Source organism: Natrix helvetica (assembly GCF_964273705.1).
Source record: "Natrix helvetica genome assembly, chromosome: 3".
NCBI lineage: Eukaryota > Metazoa > Chordata > Lepidosauria > Squamata > Natricidae > Natrix > Natrix helvetica.
This window is the reverse complement of record NC_138549.1, coordinates 166,118,771-166,146,500: the sequence shown is the minus strand read 5'-3', so window position 1 is coordinate 166,146,500 and position 27,730 is coordinate 166,118,771. Positions and strand designations below refer to the sequence as shown.

Sequence of the window (27,730 nt, the reverse complement as noted above, 5' to 3'; positions counted from 1 at the left end):
CAAGGCATTTTTACATCGTGTCCTAATTATAACCAGAGAACACATTTCTACTTGTGAATGATTTGTGTCAAAAGGGCTTTGATGGACCGGCCTTTTAACTAAGGCTCTTCTTCTGGGTGTGATGCTTCAAGGCGGCCACTAAATTAATTTGTTTGGATAAAAGGCCTTTGCTGATTGACAAACAAGAGCAAATGGGAGAACGCACTTCCGCCTCAGAGATAATACAAAGATAATACAAAGATAATTCAAAGGTCACCACTCAGACTGGATCTATGGGAGGGTGGGGCGGACGGGCGGTCTCTGCATATGATAAGCAAATTAATTAATAAATTAATAGCCTTGACACTCTCTATACACATGTGAACAGATACACGCTCCTTCTTTCCATGGGATGCCCATAAGCTATAGTCAAAAAAAAAAAAGCCAAGATGGTGGCCTTGAAAAGGTGGGATTGAATCCCTGCCTGTTTTCTTTTCTTTTCTTTTTTTTTTAAAGTTTTTTTTAATTAAACATAATATCTATATCAGTGGTGGGCTGCAGGCGGTACGCTCCAGTACAGGCATACAGGTGCCTGCCGGGAGCACCGGGTACCGTTCCGGTACAGTGCTCCGGAGGACCCGCCCCCTGCCAGACTTACCTGTATTTGAGCTCTTTGGTGCTTCCGCGCACAGAGTGTACAACGTCTGCGTGACACTCCGCCGAGCAGCTGGAGTGTTGTGGAGGCGTCGCGGAGCATCGGAGGAGGTAAGGATGCATGCACGCACTGTGCGTGTGTGCATGTGTGCTGCACGCATTCATGTGGTGGATGCCAGGCCCCATTGCACCGTACCGGTTGCAATGGAGGCCGGAACCTATCTATATCTATATCTATATCTATATCTATATCTATATCTATATCTATATCTATATCTATATCTATATCATCTATATCTATATCTATATCTATATCTATATCTATATCTATATCTATATCTATATCTATATCTATATCTATTTCTATATCTATATCATCTACCTACCGACCTACCTACCTACCTACCTACCTATCTAGATTACACATTTTTCATCTAGTAATACAGTAATTTATACTTATATTTCTTCTATACATATTACTCTTTCAATATACTTATTTCTATGCAATACATCTTATATCTTTCCATTTATGCTGTACACATAAACAGAAGGAGCTTTGTTTGAACTGCTATGGCCACCATCTTACTTTTTCAACCACAGTTGCAGGCACCCTTAGACACAAATTGTGATAGAAATTAGGTACAAATTATGTCTGGTTTTGATTCTCTCTCTCTCCCTCTCCCTCTCCCTCCCTCTCTCTCTCTCTCAATGTGGCACAGCGAGTTTGACACCCATGCTATCGAGAGTAAGGAAACTGACCTGGGTGTAAATTTTCAGCACCCATTAACTAGGCAAAACGTTAAAACTTTTTCAAATCCAGAATAAATGAATAACATGCCAAAGTGGATCAGACAGACACCTCTCTAATTCTCTGAGGTAAAAGAGGGAGGGAGTACAGTACAATCACACACACACACAGTCACACACACACACACTCACACACTATAGAGCAATGATGTCGAATCTTTTTGGGGTCGCGTGCCAAAAGCGGGGGGAGCACAGGGGGGTTGTGCCACACCCGCAATACAATGCACGACCCCCAGCACACATGAGCGCATGACCAGCGCTCGCCCCATTTTTTGCATGCTTTTTTCACCCACCCCAGGCACCAGAGGCTCTATAGGAGCCTGGGGAGGGTGAAAAAAGCCTCCCCCACCCTCCCCTGGAGGCCCTCTGGAGGCTTCAGGGGCTTCCCTGAAGCCTCCGGAGCACAAAAAAACCCAGCCCTATAGGCAAACCGGAAGTTCGGGAATGGACTTCTGGTTTGCTCGTAGGGCCAATTTTAGCCCTCCGGAGCCTTCGGGGGACTTCCGGAGCCTTCCCTGAAGGCTCCGGAGGGCAAAAAACGACCATACGAGCAAACCGGAAGTCACTTCTGGTTTGTCCGTAGGACCGTTTTTAGTCTTCCGAAGCCTTCAGGGACCTCCACTGAGGTAAAAGAGGGAGTCCAGCACAACTGGAGATTTGGTTATTACAGCCAATCTCAATAAAATGTAGCTCTGGTCTTCATGCGATATAGATTTTCTGGTTTGGTTTATCTAGTGGAGCTCACATACATATAACTCCTTCAAAAAGAAAATATTAATTTTGGAAGCAAATAACCATTCAAATCCTAAAAAATACATGCTGTTATAAGTGCCAGGTCAAATTATCTAATCACCACCGACTCCAAAGGCAAAGAAGCGTTGTCAAATTGTATGCAATCAATAAGGGTGCATTTGCAATTTTAGGAAGGCCCCCCCTCCCCAGGATAAAATGTTCTTTATTTTTAATATTAAGAGGCAGAATAAAATATTTCCCCTGAAGAAGGAGAGACATCGTCTTAAAGCAGTGTTTCTCAATCTTGACAACTTGAAGATGTCTGGACTTCAACTCCCAGAATTCCCCAGCCAGCTGGCTGGGGAATTCTGGGAGTTGGAGTCCAGACATCTTCAAGTTGCCAAGATCGAGAAACACTGTCTTAAAGGAACGAAGCAGCTCCATTTAGGAATGGAGATTTGGTATCCATTCAGAAAGACCGAGCCACTCTATTCATAAACAAAGAGCAGCCAGGAACTACAAATAAGCAACCCAACAGATCAGGAGCCAAAGCTGACAAGATTAGCACAGACAAACAAAACACCTAGGATTTGCATTCCCCCCTTTGCCTGTAGAGCCAGGCATGACACCATAGAAATCTGGCAACAGCCATTAAAATATTAAAGGGCATATTCTTGCACAGTAAACAGGCATCTCAACCTCAAAGCTCCAAAGGAGGTATAAAAGCCCACCTACTCTTAACCCCATTTTGTCGGCCATCTCAGAAACCACGCTGCTTTCACTAGTTTCTGGCTACCGAATAAATAGTGACTTCCTTTCCTCCGTTTTATTTCCGGCATCTTTCTCCCGGTTTATAACTGGACTGGATTTTTCTTCTAACACAAATGGATGGACGGAGGGACGGACGGAGGGACGGACAGACAGACACACACACACACACACACACACACACCTCATATACAAATAATACAATACAATACAATACAATAGTAGAGTTGGAAGGGATCTTGGAGGTCTTCCAGTCCAACCCCCTGCCTAGGCAGGAAACCCTATACCGTTCCAGACAAATGGCTATCCAACATCTTCTTAAAGACTTCCAGTGTTGGGGCATTCACAACTTCTGGAGGCAAGCTGTTCTACTGATTAATTGTTCTAACTGTCGGGAAGTTTCTCCTCAGTTCTAATTTGCTTCTCTCCTTGATTAGTTTCCACCCATTGCTTCTTGTTCTACCCTCAGGTGCCTTGGAGAATAGCTTGACTCCCTCTTCTTTGTGGCAACCCCTGAGATATGGAACACTGCTCTCATGTCTCCCCTAGTCCTTCTTTCTCTTAAGCTAGACATACCCAGTTCCTGCAACCGTTCTTCATATGTTTTAGTCTCCAGTCCCCTAATCATCTTTCTTGCTCTTCTCTGCACTCTTTCTAGAGTCTCCACATCTTTTCCACATCGTGGTGACCAGAACTGAATGCAGTATTCCAAGTGTGGCCTTACCAAGGAATTCATTATAAAGTGGCATTAACACTTCACGTGATCTTGATTCTATCCCTCTGTTTATGCAGCCTAGAACTGTGTTGGCTTTTTTGGCAGCTGCTGCCAAACCCTTGATTAAACAAGAAATGCATTTTCCCCCCAGTTGGGTCTTTGCAGTTAACAGAAGGAGTGGAAAGCACAGTTCAAATTGCAGTAAATTAAGAAGAAAAATCATCAATTTTAAAAATCACATGGGATTGGGTTGAGGAACGGAGAAAAGGCTGAGTGAGAAACACAGACATCTCATTATGACAAAAAAGTGTGTATGTGGGGGGGGGGGGAGGTTGACATAAGATTGCAAAATGCTCCGTCTGCAAAGCCGATAATACTAAAAGCTTATTTTTAATGTAATAGATTATCAACTTCTGCTTTCTTGGGGCTTCCACTTTTTTTCTCCCCATCCAGCAGTCAGAGGATTAGATTCCCAGATGGTCTTTTAATGGGTCTTTTAGGCAGGGCGGGGCAAATAAATAAATAAATAAAAGCTCAAGATGTTGGTCATCTTGAGCAAAACTTTGATCGCATTGTTTTAACCTCCATCTTAGTTTTTTGACTCCTTCTCAGCAGATTGACCTTCCTTCCTTCCTTCCTTCCTTCCTTCCTTCCTTCCTTCCTTCCTTCCTTCCTTCCTTCCTTCCTTCCTTCCTTCCTTCCTTCCTTCCTTCCTTCCTTCCTTCCTTCTGTATGAAGTTAGCACCCACCCCTCTCCTAGAAAAATGAAATATCCTGGGAAACATTGAAAAGGGCAGAATATTATATTTCCCTGGATAAGAAATGGAGAAAATGTTTTTTAGGCAGGAAACAGACTCACTCTTAATAGCCCCCACCTTTGTCAATGGGCCATTTAAAAAGCCTGAGCTTGTCTACATAATAAAAGGTAAGATTAGCCTTCTAAAGAAACTCACCGCGTGGCATCTGGGAACTCAACCAAGCTTGGGACTCAAAAGGCACACAACCTACAGAGTTAGCTGAGACGCCACCCCCACCCCCAAGTCCAGCAACCAATAAGAATACATTACACAGGAACATAGGAACATGAAACAGAGGTGGGGCCAAACAAAGAGTATAAAACACCCAGGAACCCTCAACAAGCCCCTTTTTTCTCTTTTCTTCTTCACCCAACATCTGGAAACATGTGATTCCCCTTTTTTGTTCAGGAACTCAAGCCATGTGATCCTGTCCACCATTAAACCATCTTTCCAAGCAGCCTCCATGTTCCCAGTGTCTTTTCCCCCACTTGGAACTGAACCCAGAAGGACATTTCTTTCAACCCTTCCTTCCTTCCTTCCTTCCTTCCTTCCTTCCTTCCTTCCTTCCTTCCTTCCTTCCTTCCTTCCTTCCTTCCTTCCTTCCTTCCTTCCTTCCTTCCTTCCTTCCTTCCTTCCTTCCTTTTCCAGCAGGCAGATAAATGGCTTCTGATAGATGGAGGAGGGAGGGAGGGATTACAACAGTGAGCAGCCTCTATTATAATAGCAATGCATCAGTGGTGGATTCCGAATCCCGTTGCAACCAGTATGGTGCAACGGGGCCGGGTGCCCCCATATACACGCACATGTGTACTTACCCCCCGCGATGCTCCACAACAGCTCTGCGATGCTCCACCTACTCGGCGGAGCGTCGCGCAGCCACCATACGGTCCATGCGCATGCACGGAAGCCCCGATCGGCTCAAATACCGGTTAGAAAGGCGGGCAGGCGGGCCCTCCGGAGCACCGTACAGGAATGGTACCTGGTCCTCCCAGCAGGCACTAGTACGCCCGTACCGGGGTGTACCTGTTGTATCGCACCACTGCAATGGGTACATCATTGGAAGACTTGAAGTTCCATGGCGGGAACAATCCTTCTAAAGAAGATTGTAGACCAGTGGTGGGTTCCTACCTGTTCGGATTGGTTCGGCCAAACTGGTACTGGTTTGGCAGACTGGTTTGCTAGAAACGGCAGTGACCCAGGCCTGCCACGCCCCCAAATTGGTTCCCCAGGTGGCGCCGTTGGTGCCGCCATCTTGTTTTTCAGTTCTGCACTTGCTTGTTTTCTGGCAGAGGTTTCATTACTCAAACATCATCAGTGATCTAGCACGGACGATGTTGCCTAGTTTGGATAATGAAACGTCTGCATCAGGGATGGGTTCTGTTCTGTCCCGTGATTCCAATAAATATGCAGACACAGGCTTGGCTGTCCGCCATGACTAATTATGTAGATAAAGCCACCCCTTGGCTAGGAGCCTAGAAAGCTATCTTCAAGAACCAAGATTAAACTTACGGAATGCTTTCTCAATGGCTAGTAGAATGGACTGTTGTTTCCTGCAAAGATTCCCCTCCCGTCGCTCCACCTATAAACTCTTTGGGAGGGGCCACACCCTTAGCCAGCTGTCCCTACCTCCTTCTATGATGCCGTCTCCACAGCTGTTCCTTTCTCTTCTCAGCTCTACGTTCACGCACATCAGGGACAACCTCCCTCTGTTCCTCCTCATTGCTCCCTGACTCAGATGCCACCTGGTGGCCAACAGGCCTCTCTAGTCCCTGCTCTGACTCCAAACACCCTCCAGAGTCTTCCTCATCCTCCAGAGCAGTCCCATAATGGTCTGAGCTGTCAGAATCCACCAACAGCTCAGCTGGCCGCTGCTGAGCAACAACAGGTTCCTACCAGCGTTGGTACCGGTTCACATTGTGCACGCTTTGCACTTTGAAGATGTTTCACTTCTCATCCAAGAAGCTTCTTGGATGAGAAGCGAAACGACTTCGAAGAAAAAACAGAAAGTCCAGTTTCCTCTTGAAAAAGTATCTTTGGGACCAACCATGACCTGGATGACTGAGAATCTCCATACACCTCCAGTTCAACTGGAAGGAGGTGAGAAAGCAGAGTTTAGACTCCTTGCAGTGCAAAAAGCAGGACAGGTCTGACCTCTACCTGAATCACTGAGACTTTGTGTGACTGCTCCCGCAAGGGAACGTAATCAGACTGGCAAGATTCTTTTAACATAGGTGATTAGCAATGAAACGTTCAGTTTAAAGAAAAGAAGGACTAAGAGAGTGATATGATAGCAGTGTTCCAATATCTCAGGAGCTGCCACAAAGAAAAGTGGGTCAACCTAGTCTCCAAAGCCCCTGAGGGCAGGAGAAGAAAAAATGGATGGAAACAAATCAAGGAGAGAAGCAACCTAGTATTAAGGAAAAATTTCCTGACAGTTAGAACAATTAATCAGTGGAACAACATGCCTCCAGAAGTTGTGAATGCCCCAACACTGGAAGCCTTTAAGAAGATGTTGGATAACCATTTGTCTGAAATGATATAGAGCGGAGATGGCGAACCTTTTTTGGCTCGCGTGCCATAAGTGGGGGGAGTGCAGGGGGGTCGTGTGCGGGTGTGCCGCACCCATAATGCAATGTGCGACCCCCAGTGTGCATGCGCACACTACAGGCGCTCTCCCTCCCAAATTTAAATGCTTTTTTCGCCCTCCCCAAGCTCCAGAGGCTTTATAGGAGACAGGGGAGGGCGAAAACAGCCTCCCCCACCACCCCGGACGCCCTCCGGAGGCATCAGGGAAGCCTCCGGACGGTCCCTGACGCCTTCGGAGCACTCAAAATGACCCTCCGAGCAAACTTCCGGTTTGCTAGGAGGGTCGTGTTAAGCGTTCCAAAGGCTTCAGGGACTGTTCGGAGGCTTCCCTGACGCCTCCGGAGGGCATCCTTGGGGGCGGGGGAGGCTGTTTTCACCCTCCCCAGGCTCCTATAAAGCCTCTGGAGCCCGGGGAGGGCGAAAAATGGCTTTAAAAAGGGTGAACTCACTGGCCAGCGCACACATGCGCGCTGTCCAGCTGACAGGGCAGCGCCTCGCGTGCCCTGACAAATGACTCCGCGTGCCACCTGTGGCACGCATGCCATAGGTTCGCCATCACTGATATAGAGTTTCCTGCGTGAGCAAGGGTTGGACTAGAAGACCTCCAAGGTGCTTTCCAACTCTGTTAAAACTTCTGGTTGCTTACACCGGACGGAGGTATAAAAGTTGCATAAAATTCTACAAGGGACCTTATACAGTTCAAGTCTTTAGCTTACCCAGTCCCAAACTAATCAAATTCTGTCAGTTTCACTTTAGTCAAAGGCCTTTTCCATCACTGGTATTTGACCCTTTGTGTGATATCCCTAGGACTGAATCTGAGATTGAATTTGCTCATGCAAGAATGTTGTTGAGGCTATGCCCTGTGGTTTTTCCTTAAAGCAAATAGTTTGATATAGACATTGCTGCTCATAATGAAATCATATAATTGGTTAAATGACAGTTAAGCTCCCTAAATTTCAACAATCATTTTGTTCTGACCTAGGCGTCCTTAAAAAGCATGAAGCAGAGTCTTGGTCCCGGCAAAATCTCTTTTATTTACGCGACTGTGAATTCCTTTCATTCACAGTCAGCAAGGTTTGGCAAACAGTCCTTCAGAGGAATATTTATCAACACAAACCTTATTTTGCTTGGCGAGCTGCCAGATAACTAGTTTCCAAATGCAGGGCAAGGCAACACTTGGCACAGTGTCTCTTATAGTCACAAACAGAACTTTCCATTCTTGAAATGACCAAAGGTGTAATGATGTGTAAGTTTTATGTTATATTTTAAGTGCAATTGCTGTGCTTAGCTCTTTAAGAAGGCTAGGAAACAGTTAACCTTTTTAATGATGTCATCTAGGGCAGAAGTCAGTTTATAGATGGCTGCCGCTGAATAAAGACGAGCTCTAGTTCAAGCTCCTTGCTGTCTGCCTTTATTTTATGCCAAGGTCATCACATGGTACCAGGAGTGGGGTGAGAAGAGTCATGGCAGCAAACAGCAATTGCACTTAAAATATAACATAAAACTTACACATCATTACATCTCCCCTCTTAAGTATAAAACAAAAGGAACAAATTGTTTCCTGCAAAAGCCTCCTCTCCATTGGTTCCTCTTTTGTTTCCTGTGGGAGGGGCCAATCACCTCCAAGGTGTCAGTTTACTCCTGAGTCGACCCTGCTTTCTTAGTTGTTCTTGTCTTTTGGCAGCTCTGCGCATGCGCACACTGGGAACAGGCTCCAGCTGTTCCTCTGCCTCACTGCTGTCTATCTCCCTCTCTGTCTCCGATGCAGAGCCCTCGCTTGAGCTTTCCTCAGCCCCCAGGACTGGCCCATGTTCCTCCCCAACCCTCCTCACTGTCTGACTCTGCTTCCATCTCTGTAGGCCACCAGCACGCCACAACACATTTATGGGAAGGCAGCAATTCAAAAGTCTCCTTTCCTAAATAAACAAAATAACATTAAACAAATTAAAAGAACATATCCATCCATATCATCTCGGCAATGGTGTATTTTTTTAAAAAAAAAACATGCTGTTTATTCTCAAATATCCTTTATTGAAGTGGCTGGTTGAAAGATCACAGACATGGTTGTAAATATGATCTTTTCTCAGGAGCTTACTCCATTAGTTGTGTAGGAAGTTAGCACCCACCCTTCTCCTACAAAATGAAATATTTTAGGAAATGTTAAAAAGGCAGAATATTTCCCCTAAAAAGAGAAGTAGAAACTCAAGAGAGGCAAAAGCTCAGCAGCCCCCACCTTTGTGAATGGGCCATTAAGGCCTGAGTCAGTCTATTCTACATAACAAAGGTGTCCCCCTTCAGCTCCAAGGTGATGGGATTAAGGCATGGGCCTTATAACATGATAGTATTAGCCCTTTACACATCTCACCAGATGGCACTTACCTCAGCCAGCACTCAAACAAGCCTGGGGGACAGCCTACAGAGTTAGCTAAGACCCCCAACCCCTGGGAGTCTGACAGGCAATGGGATATATTTCTTGCACAGGAACTGGAAACAGAGAGATGGAGCCCAACACAGGGTATAAGACACTCTCAGCATCTTGGTCCTTTTTCTGCTCAGGAACTCAAGCCATGTGATTCTGTCCACCATTAAACCATCTTTCCAAGCAGCTTCCATGTTTCCAATGTCTTTTCCCCCACTTGGAACTGAACCAGTGGTGGGTTGCAAAATGTTTTAGAACCTCTTCTGTAGGTGTGGCCTACTTTGTGGGAGTGGCTTGCCAGCCATGTGACTGGGTGGGAGTGGCTTGCTGGCCATGTGACTGGGTGGGCATGGTCAACTTGTAAAATGTGGTAAAATTCACTTAACAACGCTCTTGCTTAGCAACCAAAATGTTGGCTCAGAAACTCTGGCATTTGAAGCACGCAAGTCTTAAAGCTGTCAAGTTGCAAGACCCTTGCACCCATAACCCTTTAGAAAAAAAAATCCAGGGGTGTTCAAACTTGACAGCTTTAAGACTTGTGGACTTCAACTCCCAGAATTCCTCCCTTGATGATGTGCGGACGGGCAGGGGGAGGGAGCTGGAACCGGTTCTAAACGGCACTGTAGATTTGTAGAACCTCTTCTATAGAAGTGATTAGAACTGGCAGGAACCCACCCAGAAGGACATTTCTTCCAACAGTTGATTTCACATGTTATCATTTGGGAATCCTGTCACAGCATAGGCAATCAGACAGAGGCCGCTTGCACTACATTTTTTATTCGTTTAAAATGTCTTACATTTTATCTTCCAGCTGTTCTTAAAGGATCTCGGTGCCAATTTGCTGCTGTCTCTTAAAATGTATTTCCAAGAATGATTAATGCCACTATTAAATATGGCATTATTTTCTACTTATGCTGCTCAGTGGGAAAACACATCCTTTGCCAAGATACCCATTTGGGTCTTATCATTTTGAGTTGCAATATCTCCAAAAAATAAAAGGCTACAAAGACTCCTGCAGCTGTACAGTGGAGTAGGCAATTTTCAGCAGTGTAGGAAGAACACTCTCATCTAAAGCAGCATCAAAGGGATCTCACAGAGATCAATAAAAAAAAATGAAGATAAACTCTAAATTGGCATGTTTATTACTGTGCAAGACTGTAGCTGTCTTCCAGAGAACAGAGAGGAGGAACTTGCAAAGTTCTCCATCAGATCTGGAGGTGAAGAAATTGGTTGAATGATTGTTCCGAGTCCTTTCAAGAGAAATATTCTTTCAGATTTCAAGAGCACTGTTTTAGGAGTGACGGTAAGCGTTGTGATTGGAAAAAAATCTCCTTTCAAATATAAAGAAAGCTTAGGGAAGTTTCAACCCACTGAAAAGTGGACAGTCCCTTAAATATGAGCCAGCGGTGTGCTGCCACAAAGAAGAGGGAGTCCAAGGCACCTGAGGGCAGAACAAGAAGCAATGGATGGAAACTAATCAAGAAGGGAAGCAACCTTGAACTAAGGAGAAATTTCCTAACAGTTAGAACAATTAATCAGTGGAACAACTTGCCTCCAGAAGTTGTAAATGCTCCAACACTGGAAGTTTTTAAGAAGAGATTGGACAACCATTTGTCTGAAATGGTTTCCTGACTGAGCAGGGGGTTGGACTAGAAGACCTCCAAGGTCCCTTCCAAATCTGTTATTCTGTTCTGTAAAATGAAAACAAGAACATACAGACCATGGCTTGGCTACTTAGAAACTAAAATGTTTGGGAGCTATTGCTAGTGCAGAATGCAGTGTCCTGGGTAGCTATGGTTATGTTTCAGCATGCCAATGTAACACCCCCTACTTTGAGAGTTGCATTGGCTATCATCAGGGTTTGAAATGTAATTCAAGGTGTTCGTGGTATGGTTTAAGGCTTGGATACCTACAAGAACCTTCTCTCCCAGTAATATCTGTCTGCTCAATAAGATTGGGTAAAATGGATTATATATTTGTGTACATATTTATATTCCATTTTTATTATTTTTAAAAGTAACTCAAAGATGCGAACCTATCTAATATTCTTTTCTCCTCCTATTTTCCCAACAACAATAACTCTGTGAGATGAGATGAGAATGACTGGCCCAAAGTCACCCAGCTAGTTTTCATGATTAGGGCAGAACTAGAACTCACAGTATCCTGGTGATTGGCCCAATGTGACCCAGCCAGCTTTCCTGGCTAAGGCAGAACTAGAATAGAATAGAATAGAATCTCCACATCTTTTCTACATTGTGGTGACCAAAACTGAATGCAATATTCCAAGTGTGGCCTTACCAAGGTCTTATAAAGTGACATTAACACTTCACGTGATCTTGAGTCTATCCCTCTATTTATGCAGCCTAGAACTGTGTTGGCTTTTTTGGCAGCTGCTGCACACTGCTGGCTCATATTTAAACGGTTGTCCACTAGGACTCCAAGATCCCTTTCATAGTTACTACTACTGAGCAAGGTATCATCTATACTGTACCTGTGCATTATATGTAATTCACCCAGACTAGAACTCACATTCATTATGATTGGCCCCAAGTCACCTAGCCAGCTTTCATCCATAAAGCAGGACTAGAACTCACAATCTTCTGGTTTCTAGGCCATCATCTTAACCACTGCAACAAATTGACTCTCATGATGGATCTCTTCTCTGAAGGACTATTGTCTGATTAAGAACGTAGATTTTCATGTGTAAACCCTATCCTCTCTAACAGTTTGCCCTTTGACTGCAGAATGTCTTGCTCCTTCTTGAACTTTGGAACATTTATTAAAATATGCCAATTCCGTTAAGCCACAAGCTTTGGAACACATTTCTGTTCCACTGGTAGAATGACAGAATAACAGAGTTCGAAGAGACCTTTGAGGTCTTCTAGTCCAACCCCCTGCTTAGGCAGGAAACCCTACACCTTAATGAAGAACTAAGTTTTCATTTTCAGTCCAGGGAGGGAATTTATTCCTGATGAGAGTTTACAGTTGTTTGTTTGTTTTGGATTGTTGACATTTTTTTTCTTTTTCCCCTCTATTGATTTGTTCTGTGTTTAATTTTGTTGATTTATAAAGATAGGGAATTGCACACTGCACGTAATTGGCTTTGATTGGGGAAGCTTCTAAGCCTTGTAAATAAATACATAATGGCTGATTAAATAAATAAACGGAAGAACACCACACTCTGCCCACGTGTGGGTCTCCACAATTCTATTCTTGTTTTAAAGAAATCCCATAGTCACCAAAATTAGTTTAAAAATAAATAGATAAACCCAACAGGCACAGGACATTTTCTTCAAGGAAAATTGTGGGGTTCATTTTTAAAGGAGAGAAGCAACTTAGAACCGAGGAGAAATTTCCTGACAGTTAGAACAATTAATCAGTGGAACAGAAGTTGCCTCCAAAAGTTGTGAATGCCCCAACACTGGAAGTCTTTAAGAAGATGTTGGAGAGCCATTTGTCTGAAATGGTATAGGGTTTCCTGCCTAGGCAGGGGGTTGGACTACAAGACCTCCAAGGTCCCTTCCAACTCTACTATTATATTGTAAATAGGTGAATTTAGGTAAATAGGTGAATTTAGGCTTGCACCCTCAATGGTGTTTAACTGTTATAACATAAGCCCCCCCCCAAATAAGCCCTAATTAAGACTCCACCCACTCCAGGGTGCACGGGTAAAATTAAGTTAGGGTGGGGATGGGGAGGTGGACAGTTGCAGCTTTGCACACCCCAACACCTGCCTTGCTGGGCCATTTCTTTTATAGCATTGCCGGCTGTAGAAAAACTTCCTGAAGGCCTCTGACAGTGAAAAGGAGGCCGGGGGCGACGTGCACAAGTGAAGTGAGTCAGTGGACGACATCCCCCTGAAAATAAGACCTGGTGCCTTTTTTGGTGGCAAAAAATATAAGACAGGGTCAGGGGTGGATTCCGGCCGCCATTACTACTGGTTCGATGCCCGAAAAACTTTGTGCTCGCGATCCACACACATACACAGATTTGCAGTTAAAATGATCTGCGCATGTGCACCACATTAAAAAAGGAATAAAATTCACATTTTTTTCAATGAAGATTGTTCTGCGCATGTGCAGAACAAGAAATCAAGATGGCACTGCCGAGGATAAAACCAGTATGATCACGTGTCTACTGGAGTTACTACCTATTCAGCCGAACTGGACCGAATAGGTAGGAACCCACCTCTGGACAGGGTCTTATTTTCAGGGAAACACGGTAGGAAAAGTTAAGTCTTGGTCTCGTCTGTCTTTGGGGAAGTGACATGTTGGGTTGCGATTGCAGAGATGATATTAAACACACACATCCCTGCCTGCCCCCAGTCTATGCTTGCACGAGCTCTTTGCAAAACGAAGAGATATAAATTCAATATATACAGTACAGACAAACTACACAGTGGCACAAAGGCACGCCTGCCAAGCTTGTGTGAAGTTCCTAAATGGATACGGATGCTCATTCAGATAATGTGTAAAGTTAACAATCAATACCCAAGTTCATTAAAATTCTAAGGTTACTATTGATGCAATTAGTGTTTGGTTATCTATTTTGCTAACTGCACATAACCCCTTCTCCCCTTTGTGACATTTCGTATTGATAGATTTCCTGGCAGTATCTGGGAGATTTCCAATATGACCTTAAAAACTGCAGTTAGTACGGCATGCGGTGAGTGATAAGCACCATCAAAACCATATTTTTTTTAAAAAAAGGAGTCGGCCTGAAACACATTTTAAAAAGTTTTGAAATGTCAAGTATTTTTAAAAGGCTAGAGTTTCCCATTGTTTTGTTTCAAAGGCTGCCACTTGTTCAGTGTTGAGAGTGATGAAATATCTTGTCAGGAGAGTTACAGGGAGGAATTTTCACTTCCACCCCTTATTTGCAAATCTTCTGAATGCAAAGTTTCACAAACTCCTACCGAGATAAGAATGACACAGGTCCAGCCAAGGAAGGGATGACATTTATTTTGTTCGCCTTTAAATTATGTACCAAGCTAATTGATCATTTCTGAATGAATTCATGATTAGAAATACATTTTCTTTTTTTGTACGTATTTTCTAGCCAAGTTTGCAACAAAGTTTTCTAATTAAACTAAAGGCATGCATTGTGGAAACTTGCACTCAAACTGCATGCAAATATGTTTTGTTTTGTTTTTTGAAAATGTGAACATCACAGGAATTTAATCAGGCAGGTGCTGCCCATTCTTAGTTCCATAGGTAAGAGATGATCAGGCTAAGCCCGAGGGTAGGTAAGGATTTGTTGGATTTTGTACGAGCATTGGTTGGAATGCAGTACTACAGGCTAACTCACTGCTCACTCCAGGAGTTCGATCCTGACCGGCTCAAGGTTGACTCAGCCTTCCATCCTTCTGAGGTCAGTAAAATGAGGACCCAGATTGTTGGGGGCAATAGGCTGACTCTGTAAATCACTTAGAAAGGGTGGTAAAGGACTGTGAAGTGGTATATAAGTGTCAGCCTCTATTTGCTTGCTATCAGCTGCCATAGTAACAGGGAGGGAGGGGATTTCAGTATTTGGGAGGGGAATCGTGCTGGAGGAGATATCTCGGGACGAGGAGGGAGTTTTGTTCTCACCATCTTCTACACCTGCTGAATGGTCCTGTTTAGGTCTGGTCAAAGTCAACTGTCTCTGCATACCAGATGGATGAAGCCACCTGAAGATGCAGCCTACATGACACCCTTGGGGGCTGGAAATTGGACATTCGCCTTGGGGTTGTTGGGGGAAGGGATTTGGGTAAACCTTTGATATGTACAATTTCACTCCTTTAGTTTCAGGTCTTGCTTTACTTTCGCCGTTTTCACTTCGTATGGTACCTTTTCTCTAAAACAATGGAGTCGGGGGTTTCCTTTCTTGGATTTTGAAGGGGGCACATCTGACAATCAGCCTAAGAGCTATTGCTACTGGGGCTTTTGTTTCTATAAGCCACCTGGAGTCGCCATGAGTGAGTTGGAAGGCCATGCTCATCTTCCAAACAAACAATTTCATAAAGGGCACATGAAGATACTCATTAAGGCTGTGGAGACTTCAAATATATTTTAGAAGATGTATTTCAGTACCAACAAAAGAGCGTATGTGTAGCTTGAGGATGAACTGTGGACTCTTTAGTGCTGTCTAGGCTGGCACTGAACTGGCACCAAGTTGGATAATGAAAAATTTGCAAGAAAACAACCAAGCTCAGAGGGCACCAAGGACTCCACAGATATATTTTGGATTGCTCAGAGATGTAGAATCTCCCTGCTCTTCATTAAAGGAGCCTGACTTTTTCTAGGTGTCCACCTGAGACTCGAAGTAAAGCGGACTCCTTAAAACAGCTGCATTTCCTCTCCCGGAAAGTCAGAATATAGTTTTTTTTTAAAGACAAGATGACAGTCACAATTGCACAACTGAAGCTTGGTTTAATGAAGAATAGAGAACAGTGATGTCCTTTTCCTGTGAGTCCCAAAGTACTTTTTCCAAATGACATAGAACCTTAAAATTTTAGGAGGGAGGGAGGGAGAGAGGGAGAGGGAGAAAGAGAGAGAGAGAGAGAGACAGACACACACACACACACAGAGAGAGAGAGAGAGAGAGAGACAGACAGACAGACAGACAGACAGAGACATACACACAGAATGATTGTTAGGCTGGTAGTATGTTTGTGAAAATGAGCAATAATGTGTACAAATGACACACACACACATCTTGTAGAAAATGTCCTCTCATTGGCACCTTCTCTAAAGTAAAGGTGGTATTTTGCAAAAAATAAATAAATTGAGTGAACAGCTTGTGTGGTTTATTTAAATAAGTTTATATCTTGCCTTCCAGAGAAAACAAGCTTCCAGGTCTGAGATCTGAGTGGGGAGGAGAGAACCATTTTTTGTCTAAATAGATCAAATGAAATAAGGGAAGCTAGAGAAACAAAACTTCTGGAATTCCTTCCACCACCACCAACTCTTTTCAACAGGGCCCAGAGGAGATATCTGCAGTTTCTTCTATGTAAAAAACAACAACAGCCCCATGCTGAATCTCTGCATGTTCCTGTATATGCTTCTACTCTCTCGTGTTGCAAGTGTGTTTGTAATGCTTCGACATTAGAAAATGAAGAAGTTAAAGTACTCTAGGATTTCAGAATTCAAACAAAGAAGCACTTGCCCACATACTGTAACATCCCAGATTTAACAACTGTTGATAAGAAAGACAAAAAAATATATATCTGGAGACTAGATTTGGCAGAACTTGGAAACAACAGAAGAGAAAGAACTGGAGAAAATCGCAAACACGCAAAGACCTGCAAATAGAAAGTAGAAAGACCGTGGCAAAAGAAAGCAAAGATAGTACCGATAGTGATTGAGTGCAACTCCAAAATCTGGAGCACCAAGAGCCATGGTGGCACAGTGGTTAGAATACGGTATTGCAGGCTAACTGCTCACATTGTCAGGAGTTCGATTCCCTCAATCCTGACTGGCTCTAGTTTGATTCAGCCTTCCATTCTTCCAAGATCGGTAAAATGAGGTCCCAGAGTCAGTCCCAATAGGCTGATTCTGTAAACCGCTTAGAGAGGGCTGTAAAGCGCAGTGAAGCAGTATATAAGTCTAAATGCTATTGCTATTGACAAAATCACCACCAGTCAATTGCAAAAGGCAGCTTCACTTGGTAGAGCTTACATCTTGCAACACTACCTTTAATGCCATAAACCACCACAACATCTGCCTATCTATGGGCTGCCACAGAGAGGAGGGGGTCAAGCTATTTTCCAAGGCACCTGAAAGCCAGACAAGGAATAATGGATGGGAACTGATCAAGGAGAGACTCAACCTAGAAATAGATTCCGCTAGGGAGAGTATTTTACAGATATAGAAACAAAACTGAATTCTATACCATGATGAAACAGAAAGAGGACATCCACAACTAATAGCAAAAGTTAATCTCAGCAATCTGCCATCATATGGAGTGTCAGCGTTCCAAATATCATGCAGAATTAAATCATTGTCCAAGGCAAAGTGATCCTTAAAACTCCAATTTAATAAGACAGGCATGTTGGCATTAAGCTGGTGACTTGAGCTGCCTTTTGGTGAGAAGGAGATATGATGGGGTGGAAAATTTCTTCCTTCTTACTGTCAAACTGGGGTTTTCTCGACAGTGCATCTGCTAACAAGTTCTTCCCTGCGGGGATGTGTTTAATTTCAAATTTGAACCTTTGGAAATATTGGGCCCAACGGACCTGTTTAGGGGATAACTTTCGATGGGCAAGGAGAGTTTCGAGGTTTTTATGATCAGTCCATACCTCGAACGGTATATCCCCCCCTTCCAGGAGATGCCTCCAGGTGAGCATGCTCCACCTGATCGCAAATGCCTCCTTCTCCCAAATGGGCCACCTTCTTTCCGTAGTGGTGAGTTTCTTGGAGATGTAAGCGCATGGTAAGAGGTGGCCTTCTTTATTCTATTGTAGTAGCACCGCGGCTATCGCGACATCACTGGCATCCATTTGGATTATGAAAGGTCGCTCTGGATCGGGGTGTTGCAATATGGGTTCTTGGGCAAAGAGCCGTTTTAATTTCTCAAAAGCCTTTTGACAGTCGATTGTCCATTTTAATGGTTGGTTTGCTTTTGGTTTAGTAGGAGAAGGCCCCGTTCTTAGTAGGTCAGTCAATGGTAGGGCAATTTCAGCAAAGGTTGGAATAAACTATAAAAGTTTGCAAATCCAAGGAAGCTTTGTAATTGTTTGCGAGTGCTTGGAGGTTTCCAATCTAACACCGCTTTCACTTTTTCTGGGTCCATTTCTACTCCTTCATTGGAGATACGATATCCCAGATAATCTAGTGAGGTCTTGTGGAATTCACACTTTGACAATTTTGCATAAAGTTTGGCAGCTAGAAGTTTTTTCAGGACTTGCCGTACCAGTTTCACATGTTCTTCCATGGTCTCAGAGAAGATCAAGATGTCATCTAAATAAACGAGTACTCCGCGGTACAGGTGGTCGTGTAGCACTTCATTTATGTACTGCATGAATACTGCGGGTGCTCCTTGTAGTCCGAAAGGCATGACTTTATATTGGTTTTTTTTTTTAATATATATATATGTTTTAATTATGTGGCAGGCCAAAGATCCTAAAAGGAACAGAATTACAGGCCTGACATGGAGATTACAGGTAGTCCTTGAGCTACAACAGCTCATTTAGTGACTGTTCAAAGTTACAACGGCACTGAAAAAAATGTCTTATGACCATTTTTCACACCACATCCCCATGGTCATGTGACCAAAGTGCAGGCCTTTGGCAACGGACTCACATTTATGACGAATGCAGTGTCCCTGGGTGATGTGATCACCTTTGGGGATCTTCTGCCAAGCAAAATCAATGGGGAAGCCAGATTCACTTAACAACAGTGTTACTTAATCTCTCCCCTGGTATAGCCGACAAAGCTAGGAGAGCCCGTGGCTTAGAGGTAAGCAGCCTGGGTTCGAATACCAGAAGGGTATGGCTAGTTGACGAGAGCTAAATAGCTTGAAATAGATCTATACTAGTCTCCTTTTATTTCTTTGTCGGTTATTGTAAATTTAACACAAAAAATAGTTTGTTGAGAAAGTGACTTCCTGCGATTGGGCTGAAAGGCGAAAGTATGAACTGTCCCATATTTGGGTAGACCAGGTTACCCTGATAAAAAACCTCTCTAACGAATATTTACAACATCCAGAACTTTGTGTTTCCTGTAGTTTTGACTTTCTGAAACTTGCAGTACAGTTTTTCACAGCCACAAATAGATTCCATGGGAAATGTGCTCACAAAACTGTATCCAGTGGCAAAAATAACTTAGCCCGGTGCATCATATTAAGAAATATGGCTTGCAAAATGCATCTATTGGGGGGGGGGGGGGGGTAGAAAAGAAACACAGATGAGGAGACTTGCTCTGGAAAATATGCCTGGATTTTTAGGTGGTACGGGTTTGTTTTTTGCTGCTGTTCTTAAGCTCACACTGACACACAGATGGGAGAAAATAAGTTTGGAAAAATGAGAGACTGAATAAGGCTGCGATTGATCAAAAGATTCTTCATTTCTCTGTCTATTACTCTTTCTCATAAACACAGCACATAACCAGTGATGGTATTTAGCCGGTTCGGACTGTGTCGAGCGAACCGGTAGTGGTGTCCTAAGGGTGGGCCTGCCCCACCGCTCCACCTCTTTGCTCTCCTATTTAGCCACATTTTCTAAGCCACGTCAGAAGTGGGTTCCTACTGGTTCAGCCCGATTGGGCTGAGTAGGTAGTAACTCGGCCGCCCACGCACCTGAACCGGTTCTATTGTCAGCGACGCCATCTTGATTTTGGGTTTTGCGTCTTTGCAGAACAATCTCCATTTCAGAAATATACTTTTTTGCCTTTTTTTCTAATGTTCTGCGCATTTGTATTATATTTTTTGGTGTAAATGCGCACGTGTGCAGAAAGATGTTTTTTGCATCGAACAGGCAACAATGCCAGTAGCAACCCACCCCTGAGCCACGTGCATGCATGCAAGTCACATGCATGAGCAAAGTGCATGCGTGCAAGTTGCACATGCTCACGAAGCGAGTGTGCATGCTCACAGTTTTGGTGCATGGGGAACGGGTGGTAAAATTATGTGAAATCCATCTCTGCACAAAACCAGTTTCACTTAGGAGTGGATGGAGACTGTATCCCAAAGGACACAGCTATTAAAAAAAAACACAAGAATTACCTATTTTGTATATGCATGTATGATTGTGGTGTTCTTCTTTCCTTGTGATTAAGTTGATAAATGCGCATTTTCTCAAATGCATTGAGAGATAAATCTTTACAAATAAAACTCTGTTATTTTTAAAGGAACTATCCTTGTCTGCTTTTTTTTTTCTTCCAGCAATACAGTATTATTCATCTAAGTTTTAAAAATGCTGATGGGAGCCAGAATTCTCAAATACAAAGTCCTCGGATTACAACAATTCATTTAGTGACATTTCAAAATTACAACGGCACTGAAAAAACCCCCGACTCTATGACCGTTTTTCACACTTACAACCACTACAGCATCCCCATGGTCACATGATCAAAATTCAGTCTCTTGTCAGCTGACTCATGTTTATGACGGCTGCACTGACCCAGGGGCGCGTGTCCCCTTTTTGCGACCTTCTGACAAGCAAAGTCAACGAAGTAGCCAGAATCACCTAATAACTTTGTTAATACCTTAACAGTTGCACTGATTCACGTAAGAACTTTCGCAAGGGAGGTCGTAAAACAGGGCAAAATTCACTTAACAAATGTCTCGCTTAGCAGCATAAATGTTGAACGCCACTGTAGTCGTAAGTCAAGGACTACCTGTAATTTATTATAAGATAAGGTTTTCTCCTCCCTTCTTTTTCCAGACAAGGCTCACTGTGAAAATAGTTCTAAAATAAAACTTTTATCTGAAGTGTTTACTATTATTCTAGAATATCATTCCATTTCTTGGGGGTAATTCAACACTCGGGTGGTAAATCTGTGACTTGATTTGCATTTTCTAATTGAATTGCTATCAGGTTTCGTGCAAGACTGAGCAACTGAAAAAGGGGGAAAAATCAACCTTGAAATTCTCAGTTTCAAAACATCATTTGGATGATGTTTGGTGGGTTGGGAAAGGGATTATTCTATGGGGCTGTGAAGTATGAAAAAAATAAGTTGTTGATCACTGAAGATTTATTCAATGCAAAGTCAGTGCCAGCTTTGAGAATGGCACTGCGAGGCAAACAATATACTATATTATCTTCTATTTAAATTTTCCATTAGTTGCCTTCACCCAACGTTCTAATCTAGGCTAAATTGGGAGAGGAGAGTTTGGCGGTTCAGTATTCTCATTTATTTTATTTTATTTATCCAGTTTACTTGCTGCCTGCCATGCAGCTCTATTTGAATGTGGTATTATGGGAACCCATCCATGTTGTATGAACCAGCTTATTATCTTAATAGTAAGGCTTCACACGTTACGTGTGGTGGAATCTCCGCTAGAATGGAGAGAGGTGTTAAGAGGGGCTTAGAGTTTAGAGCTGTGATGGTGAACCTATGGCTCTCTCTTTGGGCATGTGAGCTGTTGCCCCAGGTCAATTGCCCCACGCATGCGCGCACGCCTTCCACTGCCCAGCTGGTTTTCGGTTCTCTGTTACACATGCACGGGAGGCGGGGTGGATGCGGGAGATGAATGTGGATGTGCAGGGGCGGGGGGGGGGTCACACGGGCATGCATGTGGGTTGCACCCATGCATGGGGCACATCTGGAGGGTCATATGCATGTGTGGGGAGCTGGGCGCATGTGGGAGGTCAATCGCATATGTGCAGGGGAGTGGGTTGTGTGTGTGTGGGATCACGCGTGCATTGCATTGTGGGTGCGGCACACAGTGACAAAAAGGTTAGCTATGTCACTGTGTTTATTTTGTTTGCCAGGTGTGCCTACATTCTGAGTTATACGGTAGAATGAACTGTTTCTTATCAGCAATGATTTACTGCGCATGTCATTACATCACATACCTTCTTCCTTTCCTTCCTTTGTCTGTATGCCAGGCAGACAAAGGGCCTCTGCCAACATGTGATTAATTAATTAGTAAGTTTGTATTTTTTACTTTCTTTACAATTAAAATGTTTTTTCTTAGATTATGTCTCGGGTTTCTTTTTGCTTATTTCAAAAGTATACTTCAAGGTTTGCCAAGATGCATACATTAATTTCCAGGGCGGAATTCACACCCTGACAAGCGATCACTGCTTTAGAGTGTTTGCACTGCAGAAAGCGGCACGGGCCTGACCTTCCCCCCAAATCCTCGAGACTTTATCTGACCTTTCCTAAGAGAATGCCCTTAGAACCGAAGAAGCTTCTTGGATGAGAAGGGGAATATTTTCAAAGGAAACCAAAAAACCCAGAAAATGTAGTTGCGTTTTGGAAAAACATGACCTGGTTGTTTGAGAATCTCCATAGACACTTTTCCTAAGCAAATAGCAATAGCACTAAGACTTACGTATTGCTTCATGGTGCTTTTATAGACTTCTCTAAGCTGTTTAGAGTTAGCATATTACCCCCAACAACCTGGGTTCTCATTAACTTTAAGTATTAACTTTCATTTTGGGAGGAAACAAATAATTGTTTGGGAGGAAACTCTTGGAAACTTCACACTGGGTCCTCATTTTACCCACCTTGGAAGGATGGAAAGCTGAGTCAACCTTCAGCCAGTGAGAATCGAATGGCTGGCAATGAATAGTGTGTTAGCCTGCAATACTGCATTCTGGTGAGATGCTTGTAATATAGGCGCATAGCAATAAAGCGTTCTGCTTGAGACGATTCGTGAGCGGCTCTGGCTGCTTTCGCCTGGTGAATGCAACAAGTATGTTGTGTATGTTCAAGAGAAAGGCCGGGTAGCAAGACTGCTTGGGACAGTCAGGGCAAAGGAGAATGGGTTTGGAGGATTAGGTGTGGTGAAAACAAAGCCAGGAGAGGAGCAGCGGCCATCAGCATCACAGAATCACCGAAGTGGAAGAGACCGTTTATATCATTTAGTCCAACCCTGCAGGAATCCAGATTAAATCATCCATGACTGATGAGGGCCCCAGTGTCCCTTTGGAAGATCCAGAAGGCAAATCAGGCAGCCTGACTAAGAATTAACCAGGGCATCGGAGCTAAAACAAACCAAGGTCAAAGAATAGATAATATCTCTGCCAAATGTTACTGTTTGAGAAAGGTTCTGTGGAGATAGACACACTCTTTCTAGCCCTTCCTGCTTGCTTTCTCTCTCTCTCCATCTCTTTCCCTCCCTCCCCCTCTGTTCTGACCGAGACTTCCCAAGAGCATGAAGCAAACACCTGGTCCCGGCAAAAAAAACCTTTTATTAATTTACTGTGAATTCTGTTCATTCATATCCAACCAAGTCTTTCAAGGGAGGATTTATAGTCACAGACCTTATCTGGCTTGGAAAAATGCCAGGCCGATATCTGCAAAACTTGGCAAGGAGTCTCGGAGAGTCACGAACCAATTAAGTGAACTAATTATCTCCTGCAAACTCCACTCCCCTTTTGCTCCTCTTTTATTTCCTCTGAGAGGGGCCGTTCATCGTCCACCTGTGGCCTTACTCCCAAGTCGACCCCTGTTCTTTAGCTGTTCCCTTCATCTTGCAACTCTGTGCATGCACACATTGAAAACTGACTCTAGCTATTTGCCTGCCTCACAGATGTCTGACTCTGAAGGCAGCTGATAACTGGCATACGGCTCTGGCCCCCTCTCTGCCTCTGATGCAGAGCCCTCATCAGAGCCTTCCCTAGACTCCAGGACTGGCCCATGTCCCCCCCCCCCAACCTCTTCACTGTTAGAATCTGCTGCCAGCTCTGCTGGCAGGCCACAACACCCTCTCTGTGTGTGTGTGAGTGTATCTGTATGTGTCTGTGTCAGTAGTCATGCCAATTGGGAAGGATGGAGTAGACGTTTCTGAGGAAAGCTAATAAAGAATTGGCTATTACAGTTAAGACTTGACAATCGCTTGGAAGGGACCTTAGACCAACCAGGGGAACTGAGATTCTACTCTAGCTGGTTGAGGAATTCTGGGAAACGAAGTCCACAACTCATAAAAAGGACATGGTTCTCCACCCTTGCTTTAAAGCAGGGGCGTCAAACACATGGCCAGATATGTCACAGGCTGGCCACTCCCACCCCTGTTTTAGCAGACTTGCCTTGGAGTTCTGTTTGCTACGGGTATGTTACTTGGATCCCTGGCAGTATTTTTTATCTTATCTTTATTTTTTCTGAATCGCCATCATCCCACCTCCAGTAAAAGCCATGGTACGATGGCAGCATCTGTGCTCTCACGGATACCCAGGAACGAAAAGCTACAGTCGTAGTATTCTCATTGGAATACATTATCCCCGAATGAGGTCGTCGTTTAATGGATAAAACAATTCACTCCTACACTTTGATTGAAAATAATTTATCATCAAGTCAGCTCCTGTAACTATCCTTTGCACTCTGCCAGACGGGGGAGGTTTCCTTAAGCTTCGTTCAATTGCTATCTACCCACTCTTGAGCAAGTGGAAAGATGATACTGACATAAAAGAAGATGCTACCACTGGCTGTCTCTATTTTGCTTCTATTCTGGCTTTCTGCCAGAGGCTGTTATCTGGATTTCACGCATGTGGAGTGCGACCAGAATTGGGACCAGAATTTCTGTTGCTAAACAAGGCAATAGTGATAGCACTTACTGGTAGACTTATATACCACTTCACAGTGTTTTATAGCCCTCTCTAAGCGGTTTATGTAATAAAAAGGCAAAGCAATAGAAGACCAACAGGAACAAAAGAGAACTTTGATTACGAAGGCTTTGTCTACAGGTAGTCCTTGAGTTACAACCATTCATTTCATGGCCGTTCAGAGTAACAATGGCATTAAAAAGGGACTTTGGACTTAACAACCATCGTACCATCCCCATAGTCATGTGATCAAAATTAGGCCGATTGGCAACTGGCATGTGTTTAAGATACTTTGTGTCCCTTGGGTTGTGATTTTTTTCACCCACCAGTAACCTGGCCAATATTTCCCATCTGTCCCATCCCATCTGATGCTCCCAAGTCATTACCGTAACTTTTGTCTGCTCCAAGGGCACGTGCCCCTGTTTGATGGGGTAGAGTTTTCCGTCGTTCCTCACCTTGAAGTCCAAGTTGGCACTTTCGTACGGCGTTCCTTTGCTCTCAGAGCAGCCGCTAACTTTCACTGGAAAGGAAGGCAGAGGAGATAAGGATTAATCAAGCTGTTGTTATTAGCATCATTAGCATTATCAGTATGCTTATTAAGTGATCAGCGTGCAAAATCCTGAACGGAGGAGCATAAGCAGGAAGGGGAAAAAAAAAAAACCTAGATCGGTCCCCCCTGTGCGAACTTACAACCTACATTTTGACATTAGAAGAGAGAAAAGGATGGCAGATGGATATTACCTCTGTATTTGCTTTCCACTGGATATGAGAATTTAATCATAAGCTATTTTTCACACATTCTAGCACAGAACTAGACTAGCTCTGAGAAGGACACCAGACACATGAGTCCCATCCCGTAGGTCCTCAGATCCTAAATATATTTTTTTATTTTATTTTTGCACTCAGCAAAATGTTGATATGGAGCGGAACTCCTCTTATAAGGTAGTCCCCGACGTACAACAGTTCATTTAATGACCGCGTTCAAAGTTACAATAGCATTGAAAAAAGTGACTTATGACCGTTTTTCACACTTTCACACGGCCATTGCATGGCCATGATCAAAATTGAGATGAATAGAATATCAGAGTTGGAAGGGATCTTGGATCTAGTCCAACCCCCTGCCTAGGCAGGAAACCCTTTCAGACAAATGGCTACCCAACATCTTCTTAAAGACTGTGTTGGGGCATTCACAATGTCTGGAGGCAAGCTGTCCCACTGATTAATTGTTCTAACTGTCAGGAAATTTCTCATTAATACAATAATAGAGTTGGAAGGGACCTTGGAGGTCTTCTAGTCCAACCCCCCGCCTAGGCAGGAAACCCTATACCGTTTCAGACAAATGGCTCTCCAACATCTTCTTAAAGACTTCCAGTGTTGGGGCATTCACAACTTCTGGAGGCAATTTCTGTTCCACTGATTAATTGTTCTAACTGTCAGGAAATTTCTCCTCAGTTCTAAGTTGCTTCTCTCCTTGATTAGTTTCCACCCATTGCTTCTTGTTTTACCCTCAGGTGCTTTGGAGAATAGCTTGACTCCCTCTTCTTTGTGGCAGCCCCTGAGATATTGGAACAATGCTATCATGTCTCCCCTAGTCCTTCTTTCTCTTAAGCTAGACATACCCAGTTCCGGCAACCATTCTTCATATGTTTTAGCCTTTATATGTTTTAGCCTACCAAGATGCTTGGTAACTGACTCATATTTATGATGGTTGCAGCATCCCGGGGTCATGTTTTGTAACTTTCAGACAAGCAAAATCAACCGGGAAGCCAGATCCACTTAATAACCATGCTACTAACTTAACAACTTCAATGATTCACTTGATAACTGTGGCAAGAGTAAAATGCAAGAGCTGTGGCAAGAGCTGTAAAATGGGACAAACTCACTTCACAACTGCCTCACTTAGCAGCAAAAATCTGGGACTTAATTGTGGTCATACGTCGAGGACTATCTGTGTTTGACTAATCTCAAATACAATCCCTCTTTGCAGGGCAAATTCTGCTGTTTTGGATTTGCAATCACAGTATAAGTATAACAAGACTCCTTCAAATCTCATTACAAAATGCATGAATGGGGAAACATTAGAAAAAAGGAGCTGGCAGTAATGCCCAACTCCATCCTATCCTGCTCAGTTCCACTGTGTGTAAAGAGATTGTTTAGATTTGAGATGGTTGTTCTAATGAGAGCAGGGTGTGATATATTTTACATACCGATTAGATTTTATGAAACAAATTTATACAGCTGTCCAACTCCCCCGCAGCTTACAACATTAAAATATCACTGTTTTTAAACCTATAATCCCCTCACCTGTCCTAGCTCTAGTGAACAAACATTTATTACACAATTTTACTGTATATGATTAACCAACCTGCACACAAGCAACATAGTAACCAGCGGTGGGTTTCACATTTTGTTACCACCGGTTCACCATGCGTGCCCCAACTCACTTCACTCATGTGCCCAGCCTTTTGCGCATGCACTTTGCGCTCTCTCGCACCTTCCATGCATGAACCCGGCCTCAAAAACATGCCTAAATAGGACAGCAGAGAGCCAGAGTTGGGGGGCAGACCCACCCACGATTTCTGTTACCGGTTCGGGTGAGCTGGTCCGAACTGGCTAAATACCACCTTTAGTGGTAACGAAAGGGAGTACCTGTCTCTTACTCTTGGTCTAACCATAGGAAAAATATATCGGTCTGTGTGTGGAGTCCTTGATGCTCTCTCATTTGCTTTTCTGTTCCGTAGGGAGAACGAGGCAGACAGGAAGTGAGGCAAGGCAGGTTGAAGCTAACACAACCTTTATTAACGGTATAAAAGGGCAAAATGTAAGGCAAACCTCGACCCGGCAAACAGCAGCATTTGACAGCTGACAGCCCCTTTTATACTACAGCTGTCAGACGCTGAACCAATAGAATGGCTGCATTCTCCCGCCAGCCGGCTGCTCGCGTCTCAACCAATCAGGGTCCAGCAATGATAGTCAATGGCGTAGTAGCCTCGAGGACTTAAGATTTTCTCTCAGCAAATCCACTACCTTCTAGCCTGATTATGTTATCTAGTTAGGTAATTAAAGGTCTCTGAGAAAACAAC

At 43.7% G+C, this 27,730-nt stretch overlaps 1 protein-coding gene across 3 annotated transcripts in view; it reads right to left on the bottom strand.

Annotated features, from left to right (window-relative positions):
* The window catches only part of CDH4 (cadherin 4), a 1,160,485-nt gene that overhangs the window by 388,714 nt on the left and 744,041 nt on the right, over nucleotides 1-27,730 (bottom strand). The window contains exon 3 of one of the 3 annotated variants that reach the window (XM_081948625.1): nucleotides 25,034-25,167. In XM_081948625.1, the coding sequence (XP_081804751.1) occupies nucleotides 25,034-25,167 (134 nt within the window). Of the gene's footprint in view, nucleotides 1-9,417; nucleotides 9,641-25,033; nucleotides 25,168-27,730 lie in introns of those variants that run through there. The other 2 variants (XM_081948626.1, XM_081948627.1) reach the window with 2 other exon arrangements.